The sequence below is a fragment of the Tamandua tetradactyla genome, chromosome 16 (genome assembly GCF_023851605.1).
Source record: "Tamandua tetradactyla isolate mTamTet1 chromosome 16, mTamTet1.pri, whole genome shotgun sequence".
Lineage (NCBI taxonomy): Eukaryota > Metazoa > Chordata > Mammalia > Pilosa > Myrmecophagidae > Tamandua > Tamandua tetradactyla.
The window spans coordinates 5,658,256-5,678,314 of NC_135342.1; the positions used below are offsets into that span (position 1 = coordinate 5,658,256).

A 20,059-nucleotide genomic window follows, 5' to 3' on the forward strand; every position below is an offset into this window, starting at 1 on the left:
TGCTGCGGCCCCCTCCCCCTCCCTCCTAAAATGCGAACTAAAAGCCCCCGTCCCACCCCCTCCCCCCACCCCGGGGGCTAATCCGGTTCCGTGTACAACACTGTGCCACCTCGCCCCTCCTCCCCTAATAAGGGGGAGGGGGTTGCGAATTTCTGCGGACCCCCCTCCCCAAATCAGTCCAAGGGGGCGGACGGGCCCTTGAAAGAGGCCGGAGTCGGAGGCCTGAGATGGGAAGGGGACTTCAATGGGGGTGGGGGTGCCAGAAAATGGAAGACTTCGAGGTTTGGGGGGGTGTGGACCCCCGCTACTGCCTCTCCCTCCCCCGACGGGGCCTCGAGGGGGAAGAGGCGGGCGCAGGCGTGGGAGATGGCCTCGGGAACGTCGTCCACCTCGGGCCCCGGTCCTTGTTGCAGGGTGTGCGGAGCTGACCGCACCGCGGGGCTCGGAGAAGTCGGGTGGGGGCGGGGGTGGGGGGGGGAGGGAGTTAGGGGAGGAGGAGAAAGGAAAGAAAAGGAAAAGGCGCGGACAGCTGAGGAAGCAAGGACATCCGTTCGAGCCCCCTAAAAGGCTTCAGGGGGCAGAAAAGAGCGCAGTCGGTGAGGAAGGAGAAAGAGGGGGGTCCCCCGAGGAGCGGAGGCCGCAGGGGAGGACGAGGCCAGCTCTCGCCCCGCAGCCCCGGGGCGCCCTGCAGGGGGTTGCGGGGCGCGGTCCTGTCCGCTCGGGCCCGGCTGGGAGGGTGCAGGGCCTCGGCGGAGGTGGGATCCCGAGGCGGGGGGGTGCCATCTCGAAGGGGCGGGAACCAGGGAAGAGGAGAGGTCGGACCCAAGGGGCCCAGGCAGAAGGAGAGGAGGGAGGAAGGGGGGCACGGCTGGGGTGGTGGGGGCTGGCGCAGCACCCCCCGGGCGGGAGCCGCAGGGGCCTCAGCAGGGCGAGGTGGAGATGTGCAGGTGGTCGGGGTACTTGATGGCCGGAGGGTAGTTCTGGGTCATCTGGATGGACACGTCGCTGGAGATGTCGGACGGGCTGCGGCCGCGGCGCCACGCTTCGGGCTGCAGGAACTGGCCGGAGTAGTCGGAGCAGTCGCTGAGGCGCGGGCGGTAGAAGGCGGGATGCGGGCGGTACATCTCCTCCTCCGCATAGCGCTTGGTGAACAGGTACACCGACATGACGCCCGCCCCCTGCGGGAGGCCACCGTCACCGCCAGGAGCGGGTCCTCAGGCCCCTCTGACCCCGCGCGAGAGCCGGACCCCAGCGTCCTCTCTCCTCAGACCTGGGGCCCCCCAGCCCCTCCTCCTCCAGACTCAGGGGTCCCCCAGCCCCTCCTCCCTCAGACCTGGGGGTCCAGGCCCCCAGCCTCTCCTCCTTCACACCTGGGAGTCCCCAAGCCCTTCCTCCCCCAGACCCAGGGTTCAGGCCCCCAGCCCATCCACCTTCAGACCTGGGGGGTCCAAGCCCCCAGCCCCTCCCCGCTCAGACCCGGGGTCCCCCAGCCCATCCTCCTTCAGATCCAGGGGTCCAGGCCCCCAGCCCCTCCCCGCTCAGACCCGGGGTCCCCCAGCCCATCCTCCTTCAGATCCAGGGGTCCAGGCCCCCACCCCTCCTCCCTCACACTCGGTGGCCCCCAGCCCCTCCTCCCTCACATCCAGAGGTCCAGGCCCCTAGCCCCTGCTCCCTCAGACCCAGGGTCCAGGCCCTGGGCCCCTCCTCCCCCAGACCCAGGGTTCCAGACCCCCTCTTCCCCCAGACCTGGGGGTCCCCCAGCCCCTCCTCCCTCAGACCCGGAGGTCCCCCAGCCCCTCCTCCCTCAGACCCGGGGGTTCAGGCCCCCAGCCCCTCCACCTTCAGACCTAGGGGGTCCAGGCCCTGGGCCCCTCCTCCCCCAGACCCAGGGTTCCAGACCCCCTCCTCCCCCAGACCCGGGGGTCCCCCAGCCCCTCCTCCCTCAGACCCAGGGTCCAGGTCCCCAGCCCCCCTTCCCCCAGGACTTGGCAGTGAGACACCCAGCCACCTTATCTCTTGTGAGCAGGAACCAGGCCCCCAGCCCCTCCCCTTTCACAGCTCTAGTGTCTGAATCCACAAGACATCACCTCTTTGAGTAGAAAGGAGGAAGCAGCGAAGGCAAAAGACCACCCGTAGCGGTAGTGAAAGTACTGCTCCGAGCTGCTGGGCCTGTTCATGACCTCGTCGTTGATGCTGGAAATGTAGAGAACCAAGCCCACCACCAGGGAGAGGCCTGGGGGAGCAGAGGGCGTCCTTGCTCCATCAGAACTGGACGCCTTCTTGAGCAGCAACCCTTCCCCGTCTCACTGCCTTCGCCTCCTCCCGGCCCTAATGTCCATGAAGCCTCATGTGCTGGGCCTTGGCTGAGTGCAGGGAACCCAAGATGAATCAATAACCCCCTGCCACCCCTCAAAAAAACACACAAAAATCCCTGCGTTTAGGCACCCACATGCAACCAAGAAAGATAAATATGGCCTTGGGTCAATAATCATGTGGGTGGTGACAGTAGAGGAGGGAAGAAGCACAGAGCTCTGTGGGAGCCCAGAGGAGGGGTGCGGGTGGACAGGTCAAGGTAAGCTTCCTAGAATGGCCCTTACCCTGGGACTAAAGGACGAGGCCCAGGGAAGAATAGGGGTGTACAGTTATACCACCCCAGGCACTAGGAATAGCACCCACAAAGTCTGGGGATAAGAGCTGTGCGGGCATCGAGCTGATCCATGTGACCAAATGCCAGGCTGGGAAGCTTGGCTTCATGTCAAGGGCACTAGGGAGCCATGGAAGGTTTGAGCAGGGGATGGTCAGGGACAGATCAGGGTGTTAGAAGGTCCTTCTGGGGCTGGTTGGCATAGAGAACAGAATGGAAGGGAAGTCCTGGAGTTGGGATGTTCCAGGGGGAAGGGGACGAAGCCTGAGCGGGAGCTGTCAGATAATTACAACTGCCACTATTCACATCATCAATGATAATCATTATTATTATTATAACAGCCACTTTTTCTACAGGTCTTGCTCTGTCAGGCACTGTTCTCAGAGCTGTTCATATATAATTCACTTGAACCTCACAACAACCCTTTGAAGTAGGTACCGTTTTTATCTCCAGGTATGTTGAGGAAGTAGGGGCAATGGAGAGAGTGGAGAGAGCTGATTTGCAAATTTTTAAGAGCCAATGTCCTTTCCTCCTGATGCATTTCCTCCTCAACCGTAGTCGTGACAAGCCCTGAATTAAACCATCCAGTCCTTACCAACACCTCCCCCCAGAATGCTGCAAATGGACATTTATGTGTCCATCAGATTCAGAATAAAATCGAGTTATCTTGTGCCTAGAAGAGGTTTCAGCAAACTCTGGGGGCCCATGAGCCCAATCCAGGCCCCTACCTGTTTTGTATGGCTCGTGAATTAAGAATGGCTTTTATATAACTAATTGACTGGAAAAAATCAAAATAATTATATTTCAGGGTATATAAAAAATTTATGAATTTTGCTTGACAGTTCCTAAAAAAGTTGGATACAGAGTTGCCACATGATCCAGTCATTCCACTCCTACGTATATAACCGAGAGAAGTGAAACCATAGGTTCATGCAAAAATTTGTAGCATTATTCATAAAAGCCAAAAAGAGTGAAAGCAACTTAAATGTCCATTAACTGATGAATGAATAAACAAAATGTGGTATATCCATGCAATGGAATATTATTCAGCCATGAAAAGTAACGAAGTAGTTTTACATGCTAACACATGGATGAGTCTCAAAAACATTATGCTAAGTAAAAAGAAGGCAAGCATAAAAGGCCACACATTGTATGATTTCACTTACATGAAATGTCCAGAATAGGCTAATCCACAGAGACCAGAAGTAGATTAATGGTTGCTACGGACGGAATGAGGGGGGATGGGAGAATCGGGACGGATTGCTAATCAGGATGGGGTCTCCTTTTGGGATGATAAAAATGTGCTAGAATTAGATAGTCGTGAGGGGTGCACAGTCTTGTGAATATATAAAAAACCACTGAATTGATGCATAAAAAATATGGATGGAGAATGAACAAATAATGGGGACAAAGCTTAAAATAAATTGGGTAGATGGAAATACTGGTGGTCAATGAGAGGGAGGGATAAAGGTATGGTATATATGAGGTTTTCTTTTTTTCCTTTTGTTTCTTTTTCTGGAGTGATGCAAATGTACTGAAAAATTATCATGGTGATGAATGCACAACTATGTGATGCTATTGTGAGCATTGATTGTACACCATGTATAGAATGTATGTTCAGATTTATCAATAAAAATATTTAAAAAACAAAACATGTAACATAATAATTTTAATATAATAAAATAATCACATGTTAAAATCATTTCCAGTGCTATAAACAAATGGAAAAAATGAAGTATCTGCTCCCCATCTCAAGAGTAATGAGTTCAATCATTTAATTAAGGTTATAATTTTGTTAGTTAATTTTTTCCTCTCAATGCAATTAGAAATTGATTCCTTGTCAGTCTTAACAATCAGTGTTATCTTTTTTCCAAAGGAAAGATGACATTTGATTTTAAAAAAACCATGGAATTACATATTTTAAAAGGGTTAATTTTCTGCTATGTGAATTATATCTCAATTTAAATATATATATATATTTCAAATTTCAGTGTCCATAACAAATTACATTGGAATACGATCATGCATGTTCATTTACATATTCCCTATTGGCTGCTTTCAAGCTTTCCACTGTGAAGTTGACGGGTTGTGACAGGGACTGACTTGCTGAGCTGAAAATATTTACTATCTGACCCTTTACAGAAAAAAGTGTTTCCGATCCCTGGGTTAAATGCCTGCAGGCTCGAATCCCTGCCAACTGCATCTCCTACTGGCCTCCCTTCCCCAGGACCCTTGCACTTGCTGCTCCCTCTCCCACAGTTTGATCACATCATGTAGATTCCCCTTGCTTGTCCACTCTTAGGAAAAGACCACCTGGTGTCGTGGTTGGTCTTGTCTTTTAAAGCACTCTCAATGCAAACTATTCTGAGATATGCCTCATCAGTCAGAATGAAAAGTATACTGAGATATCTCTCATCAATCAGTTAGTTAAAAATCTTTGTAACCCACTCTGTCGGTGAGTCAGGGGGAATGCAAAATGGTGTGTCCCCTGTGGAGGGAATCTGGCAATCTGTAACAAAACCAATCTCTTTCTGGCTAGAAACCCCATTTATAGGAATTTACCCTGAAGGCACCCCTCCAAATATGTAAAAGTATATATGTATAAGCTAATTTGTCAGCATTATTTGACATCACAAAAGGTTGGAAATGAACTAAATGCATTTACAGAGGGGATTGTTAGAATAAGCTACAAAATAGTCACATTGCAGAGTGCTGTGCTGCATTAAAATAAGAATGAAGAAGGATTCTACAATCTGCTATGGGGTTCACTGATATTTCCAGAGTGTATCAATAAGTAAAAAAGTAATGTATAAAAGAGTATATACAGTATGCTACCTTTGGAGGAAGGAGGAAGGGCACAAAAATGTATATATATATAATATATATATTCGTATACATATTTTATAAGTACATGCTTATTTTTGCCTGAAAAGACGTAGGAAGGACTAATGGAATTGGTTGATTACCTACGTACAGGAAGGAAGAGTTGAGGATGGAGTGCATTTCTCTGAGTACATATCTTTGTATGATTTCGACTGTTGGAAGCCTGCTAATAATTTATGTGTTCAAAATATAAAAATCAACCAGATTAGGGGGGAAATTAAAATTCAAAATGAACAGAAATAAATTTAACTTTATATCAAATGAATAATATAACCACAGGGGGTGGCAAAAGTACTAATCCAAGTAGCTTTTGAATATATATATCTCAGTCTGAAGACAAAAAGATCTGCAAAGAAACCTACAACCTCTTTTACTAGGTTTATGGTTGGAGGGGGTATAGTAGCAGCAGTTCAGAAATTATTTTGTGTGCATTGTAGGATTGAGCAAATTGTAAATATTTGGATGTTTTGGTAAGCCAAATATTCTAAACAGAAGGAGAGATGAATACAGACTGGGGCAAGGCAAGAAAGAACCCTGTGGTGTTTAGGTATCACTATGAATTCCTGTTATTTAAATAGATATAATTTCCCAGCTTCTTGTCCTGGATGCACTCATACCTGGCAGCAGAGAGCAAACCTGGCGTCCACATCTGTTCTCTCATTTCATCCCCCAGTAAAAGGCACAAGAGGGGCAGGGTCAGTAAAACTGCACCTGAAGCATTTTATTGTGCCAACAAGTAAGGAAATAAGGAAAAAGTAATAGGGACATGTCAAAAAAAAACATACAGAGAGGTATCAGCTAAAAGGGTTCCTGATGATCAGCTTCCCCAAGCTGCACATCAAAATGAAGAAGGAAGGTAACAGCGTATGGCACGTTGAATTAAAAACAACAACAACACGTGAGTCCATAAGGATAATTCAAATAAATAAATAGGAGAAAAGAGAAAGTCTTCTTTTCAGTAGCATACCAATTTATAAATGTAGGCGGAATAGTAGAGTTACAGGAAAACCCCACATGGCAGCCTGCTAGTAATGTTAGGTTCAAGCAGGAATCATCAAGGGATGCTAAACTGTTGGGTGGCAGGATCTCCCAGTAGGGGTAAAAAGGCTCCTTTGTAGTGAAGAGACCTGGCAGACACTGCCGTCATCAAAGTCAGATCACAATTTATGGGGCGAACCGACATCACACACTTCCTGAAACGATACGAGACGCCACTCCGTTTATGGAGCATTCCTGCTGTAAGTGTGTCATCTGAATCCACTCGTGACGGAATGGGGGAACGCTCTATGAAACACTCGGCTGCACTCTTCAAAACTGTCAATACGAAAGATTTAAAAAGAAAGGCTAAAGAACTGTAAAAGATGAAAGAAGACTAAAGAGACGCAAGTAGATGCAAAGCGTAATCCGAGATTGGATCGTGAATTGTGGAAAGAATGACTATAAAAGACGGTGTGGAGACAATTGCCAAAATTTTAATATAGACTGCATATTAGCTATAGTATTATATAAATGTTAAACTTCTTGAATTTATTATTGCAGGGTGGTTATATAAAAGAAATGCACTTGTGCTGAGGAGATACTTGCTGAAGTATTTGGGGATGAAGTGTTTGCAACTTACTCTCAAGGGGCTCCATATATAGGAAAGATATAATTGTCTGTGTGGGTGCACATGGGAGGGAGAGGGAGTGGGGAGAGAGGGGGTGAGAGAGGGAGAGAGGGGGAAGGAAAAAAGAGGGGGAAATGTAGCAAATTTGTTGCATCTAAACGAAGGATAGATGGGAGTTCATTGTATTATTTTTACGATTTTTCTGTAGGCTATTTTTTCCCAAAATAAAACATTTTAAATAAAATAAAAGATATCCTAGAAGAGGATTTGTTTTCAAGATGCCAAAGTGTTACCCTGCAAATCACTCATTAATTATAAAGAGAACAAATGTACCTTTACAAAGGAGCAGTCTGATGGGTACCACCTTTGCCAAGCGTTCACACTTTGCAACCACTCACAGCGGGACAACCTGACACTATTTTCCACCCGAAGTGATGAGATATAAAGTACCTGTCGCCACCTCTGAATGATCTTGCCAAATGTGTTCAGCATGAATCTGATCAAGCCTCTAGTCTAGACATAACTTCCAGGTTACAGAAAACATAGAGAAAGAGAAACAAATTCATAAATACTATGAGGATTTAACAAATCCAGAGTGCAGGGTATTTTCCAAGATTTCTTTTCCTGAAGTCTTCAAAAGAATGATGACACGCATACAGCTGGCACTTCCTAAACCATTGATCAATCTTAATGTCTCAAAAGGAGAGGGGACCAGACATCATGTGCATCCTGATGATGTGAGGTGTGAAACACAACCTATCTATGAAGTTCTCTTGCCCCTCCCCCCCCCCGAAATCAAGCCTGAATACAGCAAGCCTCTTCTAGATCTCACTACAAGTTCATAAGACGATACAGGTATTAAAGGAACATATTAAACCATGACACAGAACCACGATGGGAAAAATCCAGAGTATGGGAATTCTTCATGACAAATGACCAGACTTCTTCAATAAATAAATGACAAGAAAAAAATAAAAGGGGAGAAACTGTTATAGACTCAAAGAGACTTCAGAGATCTATCAACTAAATGCAATATGTGGAATTTGGATCTCTATTCGCAACAAACTAACCATAAAAAGGCATTTATGAGACAAATGGGGGAAATTTGAACATGACTGGATATTAGATGAAATTAAGGAATTTTTCTTAATTGCTTTGGCATGGCAATAACATTGTGGTTCTGTTAAATAAAGGAATGCTTATTTCTCAGAGATATACTTTCATATTTGTGGATAAATGTTTGAGACTGATTTAAAAATAATCCCGTGAAGTAGAATAAGAGGGTATGGGGGTTAAGTTAAAAAAAGTTTAGCCACATGTTGATAATTGCTGAAGTTGAATGATGGATGCATGGGATTTCATTATACTATTCTTTTCGGGTTTTTGTTGTTGCTGTTATGCTTAGAAACTTCTATAATTAAATATATTTTAAAAGTCGATATTATAAAACAAAGTGGGAGAATTATTCTAAACAAAAAGAAACTTAACTGAATGTGAAGCATAGGCTTAAACTGAGTCCTGGTTCTGGGGAAATACTACAAAAGACGTTTTGAAACAACTGGGAGCATTTGAAAATGAACCAAGTTTTATTATGGGATAATTGTACGAATTTTAGGTGTGAAAATGGTCTTGCAGTTATGTGGATGAGTGTCCTCATTCTTTGCAGATGAACATGGAATTGTTTAGAAGTGAACTACGGAGGTGCCTGCAACTTACGTTCAGATGGGGAAGCCAAAATGAATGCATTTGTGTCCACGTGTACCGGGGGAGAGGGGAGCAAGGAGGAGGAAGGAGAGAAAGAGAATGCCAAAATGTTAGTAAATGTAATATTTAGGTGGATCAGAGTTAGGGAATGTAGACTAGTGTTCACTATAGGATTCCATAGATTTCAAAGTTTTCATTTAAGGAATTGGGGTGATTGGGATATGTGCTGGTCTGAAAGGATTATGCGCCCTAGAAAAGCCATGTTTTAATCTTTTTGTGGGGGCAGCCATTTCTTTTCATCCTGATTCAATAATGTAGGTTGGAATCTTTTGATTAGATTACCTCCATGGAGATGTGACAAAACCAATTGTGGGCATTAACTTTTTGATTAGATGGAGATGTGACTCCACCCATTCCAGGTGGGTCTTGATTGTGTTACTGAAATCCTTGAAAGCAGGCAGCATTTTGGGGAGAACCACAGAGCCATGAGAGGACAGAGCCACGAGACCCACAAAAGCCTACGCAGCCAGAGACCTTTGGAGATGAAGAAGGAATATGTCCCTGGGGGAGCTTCATGAAACAAGAAGCCTGGAGAGAAAGCTAGCAGATGTTGCCATATTCACCATGTACCTGTCTGGTTGAGAAAGAAAACCTGAAGTCCATCAGCCTTTCTTAAGTGAAAGTAACCTCTTGTTCATGCCTGAATTTGGACATTTTTATAGACTTGCTTTAATTGGGACATTTTCACAGCCTTAGAACTGTAAACTTGCAACTTAATAAATTCCCCTTTCCAAAAAGCCATTCCGTTTCTGGTACATCACATTCCAGCAGCCAGCAAACTAGAACAGGGTAGGATAAAATAATGAGCCCATCACTTTCCTTCCCCTTAACCTGCTTTATTTTTCCTCATAGCACTTATCACCATATAACACGACACTTTTTTTTTAAACATAACAACATACAAACACAAACATTCTTATCATATGATCACTCCCTTCTTGGTACATAAACAATAACTCACAATATCATCACATAGTTATATATTCATCGCCATGATCACCTCTCAGAACATTTGCATCAATCCAGAAAGAGAAATAAAAAGAAAAAAGAAAGAAATTCATACAAACCATAACCCCTACCCTTCCCCTTCACAGATCACCAGCATTTTCAATCTACTAAATTTATTTTAACATTTGGTCCCCCTATTATTTATTTTTACTCCATATAACATGATATTTTTAATATGTTAATTTTTTATCATATATCTCTCCCATCTGCACTAAGATATAGGCTCCTAGAGGCTAGAACCTAGCCCATGTTTTCCCTCTTGTATTCCTAGCATCTTGCACAATACCCAGTATATAATGAATATTAATTGAGTGGATGAATATACTTGCAATGCAGCCGAATTTCTAGAAAAGCTTATTAGCTGCTGTCTCCCTTTAGAGGCCCACCGTTCTCCCATCCCTTCTAAGAAGCAAACTTTCCTTTCTCTGAACTTCTATACCACTTTCAACTTCTAGTATTCTGTAATTTTCACATTCAGGAAGAGGTAGCCCATGAAGTTGTGTGTGGTGAAAAGTTGTGTGAGATAGCTCTTAAAAATACTGAAGGAAGTACAGAAGCCACCACTCACTCGGGTACCCAAATCAGACTCAAGAAATTCATTTTGATCCTCTACCCACCCACCCATCTCACCTGGCATGAATGATCAGTCGCTAATTCGTGTCCATTTTACTTTCTGAATCCCTCAAAAATCAGAGCCTCCTTTTCCATCCTCAAGCCCCCTGCCTCAGCTCAGGCCCTATTCCCTATACTGGAACAAATGCTTTCAAAACCTTATTTTCCTGCTTCAGATATTTGTTCTCTCTAACCCAGAACAGATTCTCTCCCTCCCTACTCAAAACTTCTCCCTGTGTTCCAGTAGCCATGTTTCTTGAGGATGATTGAATAATGATATAGCTTTCACAATGTGACTGTGATTATGAAAACCTTGTATCTGATGCTCCTTTTATCTACCTTGTCAACAGATGAGTAGAACATATGTAATAAAAATAAATAACAGGGGGAAGGAATGTTAAAATAAGTTTGGTTTGAAATGCTAATGAAAGCAAGGGGTAAGGGGTATGGTATGTATAATCTTCTTTTTTCTGTTTTTGTTTTATTTTTTTTTCTGTTGTCTTTTTCTTTTCCTGAATTGATGCAAATGTTCTAAGAAATGATGAATATGCAACTGAGTGATAATATTGTGAATTATTGTTAATGTTTTAGATCGTTTGTTAGATATTTTTAAATTAATAAATAAATTAAAAAAAAAAAAACTTCTCCTTGTCCAGGGGAGAAAGTATTTGTTCCCCAACCTGACAGTCCAAGCTCTCTAGGTGGCATCTCGTGCCTCACCTCCCACTTCAAACCTGGACCCCAGAAGCATGGGTCATGCGACTTCTCGAAAACAACAAACAAACGTTACCCATGTGTGGAGAGTCAGGAGCGGGGGTTGATGAGAAGGAAGCAAATATTTCCAAAAAGGAAGAAGTAATTTTCACAGTAATTGCAAATTATCCAAAAATAATGTCAAAACATAAGTTATTCCTTCTCCAGCCTGGCCATTTCACAGTAGTTGTGCTTCTCCGAAAATAACCTTCTTTTCCCTCTCCTTTTTTTCTCCTTCTCTCCCTCCATCCTTTCTCTGCAATCCAACTCTCCCCCTCCTTCTCCCTCCTAGCTACATCTGCTTCAGAATTCTTAGAGCACAGTGGACAAGAGTCACCTACATTCTATGCTGAAGAGAAAAACAATCTGGCTTTAGAACAAAAAGATTTCAGAACCATGGAGAGCTGCACACATGGCTATCTCTGAGGATGCTTTCTAGAGCCTTGAAATAATCTGTGAATTCCATCTCCATGCAATGCACTTTTCCTTCTTTATCTGGAAAATCCCCCCATTGCTCTTTCAGAACTTAGATGTCACTTCCTCCTGGAAGCCCTCCCTGGCTGCTCCCACCCTCCCCATACCACCCTAATGCATCCTTCTTTTTCCCAGAACGTCCTGAGCTGTCCTTGTCATTCAATAGACAGTTCAGTGTGTACTTTGTATCAGTAATTAATCTGGCCCTGCAGCTGCAAATGAAAGAGCAAGTTTGAAAGGTCCCTGTCTTTTTGGAGCTTACATTCTGGTGGAAGGAGACAGAAAACAAACAAGCAAAATAACATTAGCCATAAGTGCTATGAGAAAATATATAAAATAGGTGAAATGATAAATGGTACACTGAGTTCAAGACAACATTAAGTACTGTTTTCAGGGAAAATTTGAGCCCCATCGAGAATCAGGAGAGACTTCCGGGCAGAGGCGGGTCATGAGTGCCAGGGTCCCGACGTGGGGGTAGAACACATTAGGATGTGAGGTCAGAGACCTGAGCAGTGAACAGATCACAGACTTCCTCGTGGGCCAGAGAGAGGGGTTTGAATTTATTCTAGGTGCAATGGGAATCCACCGAAGGAATGTGAGCAGGTGTGTAGCACGTTTTAGCTACATGCTGGGGGCTGTTTTGTGTTGTCTCTGCCTGGGCTCTCTTTTGGGATTCAGGTGTGTCTCCAGGACAGAAGCTGGAATTCGGATGGAAATATCCGATGAGCAGATGAACGAGTAGACACATGCAGCCTGTTTGAGGATCAGGGGATATGGCGCATGTGTGGGAAGCTGGCTGGAAAAGAAAGTCAATGCCACTTAGCTTTCTCCCCTACCTCTCACCAACCCCAACCAGTCAGGCAGCTGGTGCTACTGATCCTTCTGTCAATATCTCTTGTCCCTCGCAGTTGACCAGTGCTCTTTATCCTCATTTCCCCAGCTCCAGCTCAGAACATACTCTGAGTGGCTATTGTTGGGACAACTCCATAAGCTTTCTCCTTGGCTTGCCCATTCGCAGTCTCTTTCCCTCTAGTTCATCCACAGCATGCGTCTCTGGGTGGGTGGGTGGGGGGTGTTTCAACACTCAGGTGTCCCTGCCCACCCCCTCGCCCAGCTCTCCACCGGGTGGGATGCTAACCCGCTGTGGATCAGACATTGGGCAACTGCTGTCTCACTCACTCTGAGCCTTGGTTTCCTCACTGAGAACATGAAGGCCAGAAAATTCCATTCTAGATCCAAGGTATTAGACTTATTTCCACCCTTAATCTCTCCTGTTTGGCAGGGCAGCCTGCGCCACGGTGAAGAGCTGGGCTGGAATCTTGCTTCTACTGCTGAGCAACTTGATCTGCAGGTGCCCCCGCTTCCTCAACAGAAAGATGGATAATAATCACATCTAACTTACAGGGTGAAAAAGGGTAGTGCTAAGCACTTGGAACTGCCCCAACCCCTGGCACTCAATAAAGCGTTTATTACTATTATTATTATTATTATTATATTTATTTGTTGTTTTCTTTTCTCGGTGGGGGTGCATGGGCTAGGAATGGGGTCTCCCGCATGGCAGGCGAGCATTCTACCACGGAACTACCATGCACCCTTTGTTTGCTTTTAATTTTTAACTACCACTTGCTGAGCACTTATCTTATAAGCCAGGGTCTAAGCAGGGTCCCTCATGTCTGTGACCTAGATTGGCAGTTGACAAATGATGACCCACAGGCCAGCCAAATTTGGACCACTGTCTGTTTTGGGTATGGTTTGCAAGCTAAGAATGGTTTTTGCATTTTTAAATGCTTGAAAAAAAGAAACAAAAAGAAGAATCCTATTTCATGACATGTGGAAATCACATGAAATTTAACATTGTAATTGTCCATAAATCAAGTTTTACTGAACGCAGCCACGCCCACTCACTTACATGCTGCCAACGGCCCTCAAGAGAGGATGTCTGTAAACCCTGACCAAGATTCACCCTCCCAACAACTCCACAAAGAAAGGCTCGGGCTCCATTGGCTCGCACAGTCAGTAAATGGTAGTGGTGGGAATTGAACTGTGGTCTTTCTAGATTCACAGCATGTGCCTTCAGCCACTGTGCCCCGCAACCTTGAAAGCTACACGACTGGACACCTTGGGATGGGGTGCACAGGTCACAGGGGTGACCAGCGGGGTTCAATGCCAAAACCTCGCTGTGTGGTCCCTCAGAGCTCTGGGCCTGCTCCTGGCTGTACCCATGGGCAGTGAGCTCCTGCCGCGGTGGTGTGACAGGGGTTTGGGGATCAGCGAACCCTTGATTCCAATCCCAGCTCTTCCACTGACAAACCATGTCACCTCTTTGAACATCCGTGAACTGCAAACAACGATGCTTTCCTTATAATGCTTTGGGTAGGTTGAAGAATAGTACCCAGAGCTCCCTACCCTTGCCCCACTTTCTCTCTCTAGGACACTATTTTTCCAACTGAAGAGTGATGCGACCTTTCGATTCTGACACTCTGGCATCGTGATATTCTACGCGTCTTATTTTAGCTTGGTGTCTGGCTCCACATGCCGTGATTCAAGTTTGCATGGAGGTTGCACCCTGGTTTCCCTGGAAAAGGTCTCGTCAGGTTAGGTTGAAGGCACGGGGGAGGCTGAGCCCAGAGAAGGCTGGGTGAGGAGCAGGGAGGAAGCCGGGGGAGGGGTATTTGAAGATCCCTCTACAACTGCTTGCACAACCAGCCTGGGAAAGAGGGAGCAGAATGCCACCCCCCAAGAGACAGAATGGAGATGAGGCGTACATCAGGGTTTGTCTGTAAATTATCAACTGAATTAAAAAGGACTTGAATTGGGTTTAATTAAATTTGTTGAATTAATTTCAATTGAATTGAAATATTGAGTCAGAATGAATTGGGGTTAGTTGGATTGGATTGAGTTAAACCTGATTAAGCTGAGTTGGGTTGGGCTAAGATGAGCTGGATTGAATTGGGTTGATTGAGCTAAAATTTGGAGGAGGGAAACATTTCAGAAAGAAACATGACTCTAGAACCTCAGATACTCAAGTCGTCTGGCAGAGGCTTGCTCTGGCATCTTGAGCAATTCCTGCTCCCCTCAGGACTTCAGTCTATCCCCATTTTGTCAAGTGAGTGGTTATAACTCCTTAGTAGAGATGCTACGAAAAAAGTTTGTGATCACACATGCAAAAGAGCCTCGAGCCTCAAAAGGTAAAAACAACTGGAAACAAATATTGAATTCTAGCTAATGATGTGCATGGTGAAGTATCTGGGGTGAAAGGTATTGATGTCTGCAATGTATTTTAAAATGCATGAAGAAATAAGAGATTGATGGATGGTTAGAAATATAGGTGGACTGATACGGGATAAATGTCTAGCAATATATTTATAATAGGTCTGTGAGCATTCACTACAAACGTCTTTCAACTTTTCTTTCAAAAAATTGTATAATAAGATGTTTGTCAGAAAATAAAAGAGCCCTATAAACTGGAAATTGCTAAAATATCAGTAGTGGTTAAAAATAAAGCCTCTGGAGGCGAATTGTGCAAGTTTCTCAACTCTGCCTTTCACTAGTTGTATGGAGTTGAGCAAAATGACTTCATCTCTGTTTGTTCCCATATCTGTAAAATGAGGCTATTAATAGTATTTACCTCATGGGGTTGTTGTGAGTATCAGAACAGAGCCTGCACATAATTAGCACCCAATAAGCATTAGCTATAATTTGGCCCTCAAAACAGCCCTGGGACATAGGCGCCGCTCTCTCCATTTCACAGAGAGGGAAAGCGGGGCTCAGAGAGGTTGGGCACCTCCTCCAAGGTCACACAGCAAGGAGGTGGCTCTCTCTGAGGAAAAGCGGCCCACAGGTTCCTGGGATCTGAAACAGGCCCCAGCCCCTAAGTCCTTTTCTTGGGCTCACCAGACAGGATGAAGAAGATGCCAGAGACGAAGGCCAGAATGGTCCTCTGTGGACGAATGTGGCCGATGTTGCTGATGACGAAAGCGGTGAACACCAGGAAGAGACTGACCATGGGGAACGGGGTGGCTGTGCGCACTGTCTCTGGGGGAGGGGTGTGGGCAAAGGAGGAGGTGAGGGAGGGGTCTTCGCTGGGACACCGCCGCCACCCCTTGGTGGGGGTCCTCCCGCTTCCTGCTGACTCCGCCCCTATCTTGGCCACACCCCCTACATTTGCCCCGCCCCTCCAGTCTGGCCCCTCCTCCATCGCCCATGGCCCCGCCTTGCCCGTGACCCCGCCCCTCCTCCAAGGGCCCGCCCCGCGACCCCGCCCCTCGTGGCCTAGGCCCCGCTTCCCCTCACTCAGAATATTCTCGGTGTTTTCCGTCACCAAGTTGATCTCCGGTTCAAGGAAATATTCCGAGGCCACGCAGCGACCCTTCTCCCGACCTGGGAGGAGGATAAGGAGGTGAGACCGGATGAGCGCGGCTCGCAGGGCTCCGGACGGAGGCCGGACAGAGGGGAGACCCCCGGACTGGGGTACGGCCGGAGCTCCTCTTCGGGGTGGCGGAAGGGAGTGGCAGGATCTCAGGCAGCTGTCCTGGGTGAGTAGGGGGGTCCGGGCCCGAACCCTGGGTTCTGAGCGGGGAGGGGCCGTGGGCCGGGAATCCGAGTCCCTCTGGAGGAGAACGTCTGGGGCCAGGGTCCCTAGGAAGGGCCTTGGTGGTCGCTGGGAGGCGTGGGCCCTTTCCCCTGCCCCCTCCGGCGGGGAACGGCCCGGGAGCCGGACTGTTCCAGGGGCGGCTCCACGCCCCCAGGGGGCTGGTGACCCGTGGGTTGTTGGAGCCTTGGGGTGCCTAGGAGCGGGGCTAGAAATCTGGGCCCAGGCTCTGGAAGTGCGTTAGGCACTGGGGGTGCAGGATCCCGGGCGGGCGTCCGGGCCGGGCCGAGGGCAGGCTGGGTCTGTACCTGCGAAGAAGCAGACCCGCCAGAGGCCGGCGTGCAGCGCCATCTTGACCTCGGTGGTCTGGTTCTGCGGCAGCACCGTGCCCTCCTCCATGTACAGCCAGTGGTCGGTGCTCACCGCGATGCCCACCAGCAGCAGCCCGCACGCGCCGAACACGCTGCTCAGCAGGGTCAGGGCGCGGCTGCTGCAATGGCTCATCCTCGGCGGCGGGGGGCGCCCTGCGGGGCCTGGCGGGGTGGAGGGCCCACATGAGACCGGCCGGAGTCCCCAACCCCACGCAGTAACCGGAGGACACTGGACCCCAGCCGGAGACACCAGGCCCCAAACTGAAACCTCAGTCCCAAGTCGGACCTCTGTGTCCTATCCGATGACCTGTGGCCCTCACCGCGGACCCTGACTGGAGACTCCAAGCATTGTCCTCCAGCTCCAGGACTGGGTCCTCCAACTGTGACATCTGTGTTCTCCCCCAGGACCTAACCCTGGACGCCAATCCTCTAACCAGAAACATTGACCTTTGACCCCCAACCCCGGCACTGGGCTTCCCAACCCTCCCTGACATCTGTGCTCTGGCCCTGGATACTGACCCGAGCACCAATCCCAGGTCCCCAAAGCCAGAATATAATTTCCGAACATAATTCTTGGACCAGATCTAAAGTCCGAATTTCAGTTCCAATCACGTGTCCAAATCAGCATACCAAATGTCATTACTCGGGCCAGAAACTCTATTTCCAGCTTCTTGACCTCAAAACCAGGCTCCCCAACCCTAACCTCATGCCCTGACCCAAGCCCCAACATTAGACACACAATCCCACCAAAAACCCTAATCCTAAACCTGGCCCATGACTGAGAACTATTACTCTGATCAGAGACCTCAACTCTAGGATAAGTCGCCCCCATCCCTGACTCTGTGCTCTGATCCAAGACCCCAGGGTTGGGTATCAAACTCTAACAAGGTGCCTAACTTCAATTCTGACCCTGGACCTTAGGTTTCGGACCTTGACCACTGGGTGCTGAACAACTTGACCTGAATCTAGGTCACCCAATTCTGATTTCATCCCCTGACCTGGGACCCTGAACCCTTTATTTGAACCCTCTCTCTGGATTTCTGGGGTCAGAAATCCCAAAACTGGGTCACCAACCAAGGACCCCTAACTCTCCATATCCTAGCCACAGACCCTTGACCACAGAGGGACCTAAGACCCTGAGCAAAGCACCCCCTCCCAAGTTTAAACACTTAGACTCTTATCTTGACCTTAACATCCAATTCTAACACCAAGACCTTGACCTGTGACCTTTGAATGCTGATTCTTAGTGCCCTGACCTCAATTCGAGACCCAATCTGGGATCACAGGCCACAACCCAGACCCGGGGTTTGTGTACCTTGTCAACCCCTTCTCCAGGCTCTGACCTGGAGCTCCACCCAGGTCCCCATGCTCCACAATAGTGGGACTCAGAGACTGGAGCCAGGATCTTCATGCGAAGACTCCAAAAGGTCAAAACCATGACCTGAGACACCTCCCCCACCCCCAACCCAGTCTGCCAAACACAGTACCCCAGTCAAACAGGGGGGTTAGCTCCCTTAAACTAGGAATGATTGCACTGGATTTAGAACTCCAACCATGAAGTCCAGCGCCCCCCCCCACTGCCCCACCACAGGACCCCCAAATTCCCACCCAGAGATTCCAGACCCCAATTCCCCATGGTAGCCCTTCTAATCATGTCCTCAAACATCCAACTGGGAATCCTGATCTCTCCTAAAACAAGAGAGCTCAGTCTCACGGCAAATTCCAGTCACAAACCCAAGACTCAACTAGGGGGCTTCTCAACCCAGAACTCAAAGAACTCCAAATCTCCAACCCACAATCCTCATCCCCATCTGAGAGCTTTCTCCCAAACCACAAAATCCCATGATTCGGGGGACTCCTATCGTATTGCAGTCAAGAGACCTATAGATCCCTAAATCGTCCTTTTAACTAGGAAGTTTGAGACCCCCTAAACATTCCCTTAATAATCTTACCCAGACACGAGACTCCCCCTGCCTTAGCCAGAATTTCCATAGCCCTGAACCTCTTCCCTACCCGGATCAGGACTTAGAATGGGAGGCAAGCCCCCTGTCTGCCCAGCACCCACCCCCAGCCTCTGGGGAACTCGGCGACCTGAGGTCTGACCAGGTTTTCCTCCCATCCCCCAACTCGGTGGCTGCTGAGGCCTGACGGCCAGCTGCTTGCTCCTTGTCCAGTCTGCTCAGCTGGGAATCAAACATTAAAATCCCAATCACCCTGACTGCCCTGGTCCCAGGGAGCTGACCGCAGCTTCCCCTACTTGGCCCTTCTGACTCCCCGCAGGGACCATGGCCCACTCTCACCCTTCTCGCTTTCCCTTTTGGATCCCCCTTCCTGCTTCAGATTCCGTCTCACTCTAACCCGCCCGCCCTATCTGCCCATTCTCCTCCGGACCGCCCCTTGGGCTCACAGCCTTTCCTCCTTCGGGACCCTTCCCCCAGGCCCCGAGCGTCCCTCTCATCCTCTTCCACCTCCCTCTCCTGAGTCCCGGCATTTCGAACCCCCCGGGTCCCATTCTTCAAGTCCCAAGTCTAAGCTCCACCTCCCGCAATCTCTTGGGCGCCGTAGCTCCCCCTTTCTGGGGACCCTCCCCCAGGCTCGCATCCTGCTCTTACCGGTCCCGGGCCCTCCATCGGCCTGCGGGACGCCCAGGACCGCCTCCCCCCAGGAGCAGGCCGGCGTCCTCGTCCGGGCCAACGGTCTCTGCGATGTAGGCATTAGGAGAAGAGTTGCCCGGCTCCCGGACCCTCAGGCCCCCTCCTCCGGGATTCCCTAGGCCCGGATGCTCCTCCTTCCCCCCTCCTGCCTCTCCAACTCGGGCGCCCCGACCGCCACCCCCGAGCCACACGCACCCCTTGTACCCCACAACCCCGGCTCCCAGCCGCATCCCGGGGCGACCCCCCTTCCTCCCGGGACCCTCCCCGTGCGCTCACCTCGCTCAGGGCTGGGCGGACGCTCCGGGCCGCGGGCCCCGCAGCCGCATGACCGGCCCCGCGGCTTCCCCCGGCTGCCGCCGCCGCCGCCACCGGGGTCGCCGGTGCCCGCGCCCCCCGCCCCGGCCCCGGAGCCCGGCGTCCCGGCCCCCTCCCGGCCTCCCACCCCCCACCCCCCGCGCCCGCGGCCTCACTCGGCGGACAGAGCCGGGAGCAGGGACCCGCGGCCGCTCATTGGCTGCTGAGAAGGAGGGGAGGGGCGGGGGGGAGGGGGAATGGTGCGGGGACGGGGGGGAGACGGGCCTTGAGAATGGGGGAGACACAGACAGCGAGAGGATAGAAACCGAGACAGAGCGCCCGCGAGGGGCCGGGGCCCAAAGCGGGGCCAGGAGAGCAGAGACCGAGAGTCCCACGCAAGCTTGC

At 48.9% G+C, this 20,059-nt stretch overlaps 1 protein-coding gene across 1 annotated transcript; it reads right to left on the reverse strand.

Moving 5' to 3' along the window:
• Positions 1-806: 806 nt before the first annotated feature.
• Positions 807-19,663, reverse strand: CACNG7 (calcium voltage-gated channel auxiliary subunit gamma 7). Its single transcript, XM_077133552.1, has 6 exons — positions 19,637-19,663; positions 16,644-16,868; positions 16,038-16,124; positions 15,639-15,779; positions 2,088-2,233; positions 807-1,178 (listed from the first exon to the last, which is right to left on the reverse strand). Exons 2-6 carry the CDS (start codon positions 16,837-16,839, stop codon positions 921-923), a joined length of 828 nt encoding a protein of 275 aa, XP_076989667.1. The 5' UTR covers positions 16,840-16,868; positions 19,637-19,663; the 3' UTR covers positions 807-920.
• Between the last annotated feature and the right edge of the window lie 396 nt (positions 19,664-20,059).

Bases quoted from the DNA above. Each gene is read 5' to 3' on its own strand.
- CACNG7 (XM_077133552.1), bottom strand. From the start codon at position 16,839: ATGAGCCATTGCAGCAGCCGCGCCCTGACCCTGCTGAGCAGCGTGTTC. The intron at 16,125-16,643 runs GTACAGACCCAG...TCCTCCTCCCAG, and splicing joins GCGGGTCTGCTTCTTCGCAG to GTCGGGAGAAGGGTCGCTGC. The intron at 2,234-15,638 runs GTGAGCCCAAGA...CTGCTCCCCCAG, and splicing joins CATCTTCTTCATCCTGTCTG to GCCTCTCCCTGGTGGTGGGC.